Source organism: Chenopodium quinoa, unplaced genomic scaffold, assembly GCF_001683475.1.
Source record: "Chenopodium quinoa cultivar QQ74 unplaced genomic scaffold, ASM168347v1, whole genome shotgun sequence".
In the NCBI taxonomy this organism is placed as follows: Eukaryota; Viridiplantae; Streptophyta; class Magnoliopsida; order Caryophyllales; family Amaranthaceae; genus Chenopodium; species Chenopodium quinoa.
In genome coordinates this window covers 2,569,873-2,581,688 of record NW_018744092.1, presented here as the reverse complement: position 1 = coordinate 2,581,688, position 11,816 = coordinate 2,569,873, and the positions used below count along the sequence as shown (strand labels likewise).

The 11,816-nt window shown below is 36.7% G+C and overlaps 1 protein-coding gene across 1 annotated transcript; it reads right to left on the bottom strand.

Moving 5' to 3' along the window:
• Positions 1-10,904: 10,904 nt before the first annotated feature.
• On the bottom strand, positions 10,905-11,411 carry LOC110691715 (glyoxylate/hydroxypyruvate reductase HPR3-like). Its single transcript, XM_021868647.1, has one exon. It carries the CDS (start codon positions 11,409-11,411, stop codon positions 10,905-10,907), a length of 507 nt encoding a protein of 168 aa, XP_021724339.1.
• Between the last annotated feature and the right edge of the window lie 405 nt (positions 11,412-11,816).

Here is an 11,816-nt window from a genome sequence, read left to right as displayed (position 1 = left end):
TCTTTCAAATTTTAATGAGATCAAAATATATCCTTTAGCATAATCATATTTGATGAGAATTACACCATTACTTCGTTTATAATTGGCATTAGTTATAATAAAACATAATCATATTCATTATTGGATCTTGTTAGAATTGTCTCAATGTATACGTTCCTAATATCAACATCATACAATACAATTTTTGATAATTAAAAATACTTCCTCCGTTCTTTTAATATCGCATCACTTGCCTTTTAGAGAAGGTTCACAAATATTGCATCACTTTCATTTTAGGACAAAAAATATCTATGTTCACACTGTAAATACCCAACATACCCTTACTTTTTCACACTTATTTTTTATTTTATCTTTACATTATATGGACAATTTTGTATTTTTACATTTCTCTTACTTTTTCCCACAACCAAATTTTGCCTCCAAAACCCCTATGATGCAATAAAAAAAGAACAGAGGAAGTAATTATATTGATATTGTGATTCGTAAAATGTTTTTTTTTTTTTTTGGGTTCTAATAGAGACAGAAGGGCAGGGATGAGAATCGATCCCGGGAGAGAAGCTTTAACCAATTGAGCTATCCCTTACTCTCTGCGCTTTGTAAAATGAAAAGTTTATAAATAGAATGGATTCAAGAAAGTAGTATTACGTACTCCATAAAATTTGTTGGATCTAATGAAGACCTAATCTATCATATGTGTTAATGTGAGAATAATTATTGATGAAGTCGTGAATCTTGTGATCCATATTTTACACTATTTGTGTAATCATATGAGTAAAACATACTCCGTATTGTCTAGGCAGTAGTTGATCGACTTGAACCAATGAGGACTAATAATTAAAGTAACTGTTTAAATCATTTAATTCTAATGACATTAATTAAACATGGAACAGGAAAATCGAAGTAGGGTTGTCTCTACCAAAATACTAATAAAGCTTATAGATTGATATCTTCTTAGAAGATATGCGCGCAAGGATTACACCCCCTGGATTAGAGTTCATCACTTGGTCGTGAAAAAGTAGGTTGTTGTTTAAAGGACTAAGAAATCAAGTTATCTCGAAGAAAGACGCAATAATTGGAAATGGAACATCTATTTTATCAGCATCCAATCCATCATCATTTGTGTATTAGACAAGACGACTAGCTAGACATAGAACATTTAGTACATTTATTAACTGGTTATATAGTGTTTGATGAGAGCACACATGTGTTAGACAAACTTGTTGTCCACTATATGACATGTATGGTATCGTAAATGTGACCAACAACAATGCATATCGGCTAGGCTAATATAGTCGTGGGAAGGGATCGGACCATTGTGCGGGCAGCCAAAGAGGCACCTAAGGTTTCCCTAGGCTTGCCGGCCTGGATATGGAGTATTGATTAGGGTAGTGTGATTATGAGTAAATCTTGATATATAAGTCCTGTTTTGTAAGTAAATTTGGGGTTTTTTAATAGTTTCGATTGTAATTTTGTTGTTCTTAGCTTAATTTAACTTGATTTTAGCTTAGTTGGGATCATATAATGCTTTTATGAGTAGCTATTTTTTAAAAAATAAATTTAAGGGAAAACGAGGCTATATTAGAAATTTAACGGATATATGTTATCTTGGTTATAGCTCACGATCGAGCTCTTTGAAAAGGTCATTGCTCGAGATATGAGTCAAAGAACCTAAACAAAGTTCCAGCTAGAGTGCCATGCAGAGCATGTGTGTGTCATTTCATCGGTATGAAGGCATAAACTTTGAATTTGAAGTCTAAGAGGAGGCACGCCCATGCCTTAATTAGGCACGCTGATGTCTCTACGCGTATCACATGCACACTCATGCCATGAAGCAGGCACACTTGTGCCTTGACAAGTGAGATTGCGTACCATTATATACGAGCTGACACACACACCCCATTTTGGCACGCCCGTGCCTGATCGAAGGAAACCCTTCCTGTAGATCCTGCCTATTAAAGATTGAGCTGTGGAGGCACGCTCGTCCCTTGCTGGAAGTAGGGATGGCAATGGGTCAGACTCGGAGCAGATTATGCTAAAGCCGAATACGACCCAACAGGAAGTCGGAGGCTAAATCTGACTCCGAATCTAACTCCGAGACTCTGACTTCAATATTCGGCCTCTGACTCCGACTCAGACTCCTATCCAACCCGACTCCGAGTTTTTTTTTTTTCCGGTTATTCAATATACTTTGAGAAATTGGGCTATTTGGGCCTTTGCAACCCACACCTAATGCCACCACGACCCACACCCAAATCCACGATCTATCGAAGTCGGAGTCGGATAATCCGTCAGATTCAGACATTTGTCGGAGTCGGATTTTTTTGTAGGATCCGACTCCGACCCTCCTCCGACTCGGAGTCAGATTATTTTAACGGAGTCGAACTCGGATTACTTTTTTCTCGGATTTGGAGCGGATTTTTTTTCCTCGGATCGGGGCGGAGTAGGGTCGGATTCGGACTGAATTGCCATCCCTAGCTAGCTGGAATAATGAATTGAATAATAATTCCAATTGACATGCTTTATTGATTGTGTTTAAGCTAATGTAAGATTAGGAATGATTAGCGTTTTTATCATCCCTTATTTTCTATGCTAACGGAAGTTCGGTTTTACGAGATTTGATTATTTCAATTAAAGGTTTGATTTGAAGTTAGTTCTTTACGAAAGTAGTTGAATGGAAAATTAAGAAGTTAAGTATTGAGTTTAATGTCCTAAATTTGCATGATTCAATGGAAGAAGGTTTTATTGGTTAAGAAAGCTATTGACAACTCGGAAGAGTTGAATTAGTTAAAGAGAAGGTATTGGGTGCAGTCTATCGTACACAAATTATGCGTACGACAGGTTTAGCTGATATGTTTCACTTGTTGGCTGATATGTTTCATTTGTTGGCTGATATGTTTTTTTAATGTTTAATATGTTTCTTTTGTTGGCTGCTATCAGACATCAGTTGACTGATATGTTTCTTTAATTGGCTGATATCTTTATTTTGTTGGCTGATATGTATATTTTAATTGTTGGCTTATGTGTTTCATTTTGTTGGCTTGCCTGTTACTTTGTTACTTTTGTTTGCTGATTTCATCCTTTTGTTGGCTGATATGTTCCTTCTATTGGCTGATATGCATCTTTTAATTTGTTGGATGATATGTTCTTTTTGTTGGCTGATATATTTCATTTAATTTGTTGGCTGATATGTTCCTTGTGTTGACTAATACATTTTTATTAATGTCTGATATGCCCCTAATGTTGACTGATATCAGACATCAATTGGATAATATGTTCATTTTAATGGCTGATATGCGTCATTTGTTGGCTAATATAATTAACAACATACAATATATTTTTATTTCCTTTCTCTCTCCTCTTTCCCCCCTCATCCTCTCTTTCATTCTCTCTGTTTCAAATGAGAATGAGGTTTCTCATTAACAACAAACAAATAAAATCTTCACGCCACCACAAATCCTCATGTGACCACCATAACCACCGTCGCAACCGCAACACACTCCACTAGCCACTTGCAGCCCCAGCTCAATCCCCACCACCTCCCTATCTCCTTCACTGTTCCCCTGCTCCAATTCAACCAGCCATATCCTACCAGTCGCAGCTCACCTACACCGCAACTCTACCACCAATCACCTCTATATCCAGCCACCACAACATCAGCCCCTGCACACCTACCTATCTCCAACAACAACAATTAACATCAATTAATCCCAACCACTAGCAATCTCCAATTGACGGCAACCCTGCTCACGCCCTGCAACTCTCCTGCTCCTTCAATCACTATAGCACACACTTACAACCTCCGTTCCACTCCTCACCGCAACAAATTCCGTCCACCACCCCTTCACCAGTTAGCAACACAATATATTGCAACCAAAAACAGCAGCACCTAAGCACCATCAAACCGCCAATCGCAAATCGCACAACCACCATCAAACCGCCACCAGAACAATTCCCACAGCCACCATCAAACCGCCATCAAATCTCACAGCAACAACACTTCTTTTCACCCCAGTACACTCCGTCTTCTCCTACTTATTCACCGGATTCAATCGCAAATCGCACCACCAATTTCGATTCAATAGTAGCCTTAGATTCAACATGCAATGGAGTTTTTCAGGTGGAAGAAAGAAGAAAGAGGAGAGAGAAAGGTTCTGCAATTTTTAGAGGGAAGAAAAATAAAGAATAATGGAGAAAGGTGTCGCACGAAACTATGGGTGCGAACTGCCGCACTCAATGGTTTGTATTAGTTAAAATATTGTGTAAGTGGGGCTTGTTGGGGAGTTAGAAATAATAAAGAAAAATGATAGTGGGTGAAAATTTTATGTTAAAATAAGGGAGGGAGGTAAGAGAAAAGATATATTACAAAAAATTAAAAAAAAATGTGACTGGGGACCAGGAAGATAAATACTACTATAATAAATGGTGCAGAGTAGTCTCAGTTAAGGAAGTAATGCAATTAAAAAAAAGGCCGATTATATAAAGGGTAGCAATTAAAAAAATGAAAAGAGAATGTTTTAGTTTAGTTATAGATACATAGATAGACCAGTTTGAAATTGATTTTTTTTTTTTTTGGAAAGGATAGTCTAGCTTAATTTGATCTAATTTTCATGGTTCAGAATAAAAAGATAATAATGAACAATAAGTCTTGGATTATTAGGTTGACGTATAGACGGCCAATTTGAGGGTATGTAAGTTTAGCAATTTTTATGGCAACTTTAATCTCTTCAAGGGTCATTTTAAATTTGTGATGAGTTTGATTGTATTTTAATGTGTACTGTCTAATCGATACATGCTATGATTACTAATACGATTAATCTAATACATTATTAGTGTTTTTTAAGGCGAATATTTATGTTAGGAAAATGGTAATTTTTTGTGATTTATAAGGGTAATTTTCAATACTTTTAGGGTAATTATTTCAACCTGTCTTACAATAACTTAATGAAATTCTGCCTTAATTAAGAATTTGTAAATAAGGAATATACACAACCCAAAAAGAATGTATACAAGAATCTAAAAAAAGAAAGATAAAAATATAATCAACAAGGACATATACTCCATAATACCAATTGATGTGTAACTCTATCATACAAATATGTAAGGCTATGTGCAATTCACATGATTTGATTTTGTCTCATCTAATGTCATCTGATCTAATCTGACCTGGTTTAATATGATGCAACCAGATCAATTTGATCATATCTTCAAAGATCTTTAAATTTGACCAAACTCTAACCATATTTCTACACTACTCCCTTCGTTTTTTTTAAATGCATCACTTTCCTTTTATAATACATTACTTCTATATTTGGTAACTTTATACAATATTTTATCATTTCTCTCTCTTACTTTAAACCCCACTAAAATTATTTAATCATTTCTCTCTCTCTTTCTCTCACGGTCCTCACTTAAATAATAAAAATATCTACTTTCTCCCACAACTTTTTCTTTCATGGTCCTCATCTTACTTTTACTATAACAAATTATTCACCCACTCACAACATTATATTACTACCCTAAAACTCTGCGCATCACCAAGTGATGCATTTCAAAAACGGAGGGAGTAATTCGTAAAATAAAAAATATCAAATGAGATGTCCTTGGATTCATATTAGTAGAAACTTTTCAAATATGAAGTTTTCACAGTTTTTTTTTATTTAAATAACGAAATTAAATATATTTAACAAAATTGTACGTCAAATCACAAAAAAAAAAAAGAATAAAAAAACGGATCAGATTTGGTGTGATCTGATTTGATTATTTCTAAAAACAAGCTAATATCACCTTATAGCCTAAACTATATCACTCAATAATGTACTCTCCTCCTAGATTTAAAGATCCCCAAACTCTTAAATTAGTCTTTCAAGTACATATTAAATTTAAAAAAAGAAAAAAAAAAAACAATATGTCGGACACCATAATCTCCCACTCTCACATTCAACTAGTGAAGGAGAAACCCCTCCTCATTATCCACCGTATAACCTCCTACACATACTTCTTCCACCACCGCCTAGCCACCAATTTCACTCTCCTAGAGCCCATTGCCGCCGTTGGCACGGACTCCCACTACAAGAAAACAGCTGAATTTCGACGGACTTTATTTTTCCGTCGAAAACAGGGGAAAATCCGTCGGAAAACGGCATACCGACGGAATTCCTTCGGAAACGGTCTCTCGGAACAGCCCTTGTCGGAAATTCAACGTTTTCCGAGGAAAATTCCATCGGAAGCCACTTTCCCGACGGAATTTCCGACGGAATACATTATGTCGAAGCTGGTTTTGACTTTAACCGAAATTCCGTCGCAAAGTTCTGACGGAATTTTCCGTCGGAGCTGAAGTGGATTTCGACGGAATATTCCGTAAGAAGGGGAATTCCGTCGGAAAATTGAATAAAAAAAATTAAAAAAAAAGCCACCCCCCCACCAGCCCCCTGCCACCAGCACACACCACCAGCGCGCCCCCCTACCACCGGCCTACACCACCTGCCCCCCTACCACCTTAACCCACCTCACCTGACCCACCACCAGCCCACCCCACACCAGCCCCCTACCACCTGCCCCCCCTCTCACCTGACCCACCACCAGCCCACGCCACTAGCCTCCTACCAGCAGCCCACCCCACACCAGCCCCCTACCACCAGCCCACCTGACCCTTCGCCCTCCCTACCTCACCGAAACCCACAACCCCACCTACCACCTTAACCCACTGCCCCCATCCCCCAGCCCACCTCACCGAAACCCACAACCCCACCTACCACCTTAACCCACTGCCTCCATCGCCCAGCCCCTCCACCACCTCACCAGACCCACCCACCCACCTCCCCAACTACCACCTTAACCCACCTCCCCACACCGAAACTCACCTAACTGAAACCACCCAAAAGAACACCGAAACCCACCTCACCACCACCGAAACAACCACCAAAAACACAAAAAAAAAAAACATAAAAAACATCCATACTTCACCAACACCATATATTGCAAAAAAACCAGAAAATTCAACAAATTAATTAAAATCAAAATTTAGAAGAAAAAAAAAAGAGAAACATACCTTAATTTGAAAAAAAAAAACGTCAAAATTGGGTTTATAAGGTCAAATTCGACCATGAAAACTCTAGAATTTCATGAGTTGCCGTTGAATTTCTTGAAATTATCTTTGATTGCCAAAGAAAACGAAAAAAAAGAAAGAGGGGAAGAGGAAAGAGAAACAGGGAAGAGGAGAGGAAGGAGAAAGAAGGGAAGAGGAAGGTTGCGTGCGCTGGAAATTCAAAGGAGAAGGGAGGAAAGGAAGGAGGAAAGGAAGAAGAAAGAGGGGAAGAGGAAAGAAGAGAGGAGAGAGAAAGAGAAGGGAGGCGGGGAGAGAGAAAGAGTGTATGGGTTAGGGTTTTCTTAGGTTTTAAAGAGAGTTTTTTTTTTATTATTTAAAGGGTTTGTTTTTTTTTATTTAATTATTTCCGACGGGATATTCCGTCGGAAATTTCCGACGGATTTTAATTCTGTCAGAAAATTAATGTTTCGACGGAATATTCCGTCGGAAACTTCCGACGGATTTTGTTTCCGTCAGAATATACATTTTCCGACGAATAATTCCGTCGGAATGCCCATATATTCCGACGGATTTGTAGTCCGTAGGAAATTTCCGAGGGAATATAAATCCGCCGGAATTTATAGCATTTCCAACGGAATTTTGTGTCCGTCGGAAGATTTCCGTCGGAATCTGGCCTTTTTCTTGTAGTGTCCTCCACCATCCAATCTTACTTGAGGACCAATGGTAGTGGTGCACGCGCTCTTGTCTGCATATGGGCATCTCCGCTAAGGAAGTACATCTTAGATTCCCTTCCCTCTTTGGAGCTTGTTGTGGTTGCTTGTGCAGCAGGCTACAACCATATTGATCTTTCAGAGTGCCGCCGTCGAGGTATCCTTGTTGCTAATGTTGGTGACGTATTCTCCGATGATGTAGCTGATTATACTGTCGGACTGCTCCTTGATGTGCTCCGTAAGTTTTCTGCCGCGAACCGATTTGTTCGCAGCGGGATTTGGCCTCGACCAGGGGAGTACTGAGTAGACTCCATCCCTATTTCTTACGACTAGTTTTCTTTTGGTTTTCATGATCTGCTTTGCTGTTTCAGTGTTTCAGTTCTTAGCTACTTTTACGGAGTAATTTTTAGAACAATGATTTTTTTTTTTTTTATTAAGTGTGCAACAATTTCCATTGCCTTCACTTGCTCACCATCGCCACCATAGGAGACCCACTCGAAATTTTGAAAACCTCCTCACCTCGTTCTTCCGACCAGTCTACCACTGCCCACCACCCCTCCTCCAAACCCACACATAATCCCACCCACAAAGACCCACGTCCAGCCAACCACAACTCCACCCACCCAACCCGTACATCAACTCTCCCTCGTTGCTAATCGCACCCACCACTAACAACAATGCCCCCTTGCCCAACCCACTACTCCCTCCTAAACACATAAACACCAAGAAGCTGCATTAAGTAAGCCAAGGGAGGACTGAGGAGGTGGGGCAAAGGAAGAGGGAAAGAGGTTTTTTTTTTTTTTTTTCCTTTTTTTTTTTAGAATTTGTCCAATAGGAACTCAACACGTGATAACTTACCTTCTCTAGCAAGTTATTAACTTATCAAACCGGTCTTGGCCTATTAAAAGAAGATTGATGTCAAACGTGGGATTATTTTGAGAATATTCAAAGGTGGGATTGTTTTGGGAAGATCGAGCAAAGATGGGATTATTAATTTCAATTGTTCCAAAAAAAAAATTTAAAATGAGTGAAATGTGAGTGGTGAGTGGTGCTCTAACAACATGAGCTATCCCTCACTTTCACTATGGCTATTATTTATATTAACCTTAATGTAGTATACGGATGATAATACAAAAAATATTATAGCTTATTTTATTATTTGAATATTATGATTTGATTTTAATAGGTTAACTATTATTTATTTTGTCGTATTTTTGTATGATATATGTGATAGAATATTATATATATCTCCATTATCTTTTAAAAAAATTAAAGTAAATTCGTTATATTAAAATTTTGTACATATAAATATTAATGAATAAATTACCTTAGAAATACACACCCTTAATTTATATATAGAATAATTACTTTTAATAAATTATGTTGTATGCCATATTCTATACATACACCGTCCATTATTTCCAATTGCTTTGCCTTATAAATATTAACATAAATTACCTTTTAAGATTTTTTAACTGCAAGTATACTTTTTTTGATTTTTTCATAATATTTTACGTAGTTGTCTAGAATAGAATACATAGAATATTCTTTTTTATACGGATATATAAATATAAATATATAATATAATATAAAATTAATATAAGACAGCGAATCATAGAACGACATTTGTCAGTCTCACATTGATTCACTTGTCTTTTAGTATAGTATATATATAGATAGATTTTCTTTGTATCATTTCCGTAGGATTGGAATGAAGCTTGTTATAATTTCTATGCTTTTCTTTCGTGAATAGTTTTAGCTTTTGGTCTTCCTTGAGCTAGGAGGCCTCTAAATTTGGTTTAACTTCGATTTAAATTAATTAAAAAAAAAGTATGGTAGAAACAATTAGGAAATAAATACCTAAGAATCATCTACATTTTGTGATAAATCTTATATAATCACAATCAGGAAGTTGTATTCTGAGCATGACTTTGCTGACTTGTGATCAATGGTTAACGTATATAAAAAGCACATTATTAATTGGAACAAATTAAATAAAAAAAAAAAACGAAAAGAAAAGACATGTTTATTTTTTTTTTCTCATGTAAAGAATAATAAAACGGACCACAACATTAGCAAGTGCAACAAGCTAAGTTTGGCTAAGCAGTTCACCTGCTGCACTATGGTACTAGTCACCTCATTTGGTAAGAGATTATTGTTGATTAGATGGTAAGAGAAACAAAATCCATGAACTCTGGGTCAGATTCAAGAACAGCCATTTGTTGAGGCAATAAACATATCACAAAATCAACACTTCCTCCTCCTTCACATCCAGGATACGTATTCACTTTCCCTACTAATTTGTTGGTAAAGAATCGTACGGGATACAAAGATTGTCAAGTTTTCAAATACCTTTATAAAATGAAATGAAATTTAATCTCTATCTTGGCTACAAAAAATAGTTAGATGGATCGTCCCTGCGAAAAGGTTGTATATTCCAACAATGCATGCGAGAGTTGTACAAAAGTGCAACATATATCAAACGATCGTGGCTTCAATACAGAAAACTTTTGTTTTATTTGTTTTTATGTATTTAGTAATTTTAGATTTCATTTGTAAATGTGGTATGACTTTTTATTAATAAAAATTATTATAAAAAAATGATTATTTAAAAAAAAAAAAAATTACCAGTCTTTAATTTCAGGGGCATTTGGTTAGGACAGGTTTGGATCAACCTCGTATGTGAGCGTTTGGTTTTATGATGTTTAAGAGAGTTTTGAGTCTAATTGTCTAAAACTAAAAGATGATTTTGAAAAACAATGTGGTACTTGAGATGACATAATTCTTTATTTTTTTTTTCTTCTTTGATCTACTTTACTACGGAGTACCTTTTACCAAATTTGTTCAAGATAATTTGTTAAAATAAAAAATGTTCAAGCTAGAAAATAATAATTGTATAATGCATATAGCCTTAGTAGTCTTTTTATATTTACCAAACAGTTTAATACAAACTATTAATATAAATAGTTAAACCAATCAATTTAATCAGCTAGTTAAACTAAATAGCTAATAGTCAACCTCTCTTTGTCAAATAGTGCCATCATCATATCAGATGTTGTTGTTCTAAATTAGAATTAATAAAAATAAAACAAAGTACTAAAAATAGTAAGCAGCAGATCATGAAAAATTGAAAATCATAAGAATGAAAGCTAAGAAAAAGGAAGACCACTCACACTAGAGCCAAGAGGGAATTCCCCTGGTTGAGGCCAAAACCCGACCCGAACAAATCGGTCGGCAGCAGAAAACTTACGGACCACATCAAGGAGAATTCCAACAGTATAATCTGCGACATCGTCGGAGAATACGTCACCAACATTTGCAACACGGATCCCTCGACGGCGGCATTCGGAAAGATCGATATGGTTGTAGCCTGCGCAAGCAACCACCACAAGCTCCAAGGAAGGAAGGCAATCTAAGGTGTCTTTCCTTAATGGAGAGGCCCATACGCAGACGAGAGCACGTGCACCACTACCGTCGGACCTTAAATAAGATTGGACGGCGGAGGTGTCAGTGCCCACGGTAGCAGTTGGGTCAAGGAGAGTGAAATGGGTTGCGAGGCGGTGATGGAAGAAGCATGTAAAGGAGGGTAAACGGTGGATAATAAGGAGGGGTTTTTCCTTGACTTCTTCAATATGAGAGTTTTCGTTGTCCGCCATTTATTCACTTTCTATGATTGTTATATTTTGTTTATAAAACAATTTCAATATATGTGCTGAAATATTTGCTAGGATATCTTCCTTTTTTTTTCTTTTTTTTTTTGTGCAAATATTTGCTATGATATCTGCCAAAGTGCTTGATTATTGTTTTTAAAACTCGTAAGCATATACTTAGCTTCAACAATTTATTTAAGGAAAAATTGTGACAAAGGTCCTTTTAAAGTGACTCTCTTGTCACAAAGGTCCTTATAAAAAAAAAGTGGCACTAAAGGTCCTTATAAGTGAGTTTGGTTGTGTAGAGGGGCCTTTGACCCAATTCCGGCCAAATTCCGGCATTGACTTTTGAATTCAGGCAAAAAAAAATCACGTGCGTTGCACGTAACTTCTTTTTAAATTTTTTTTTCT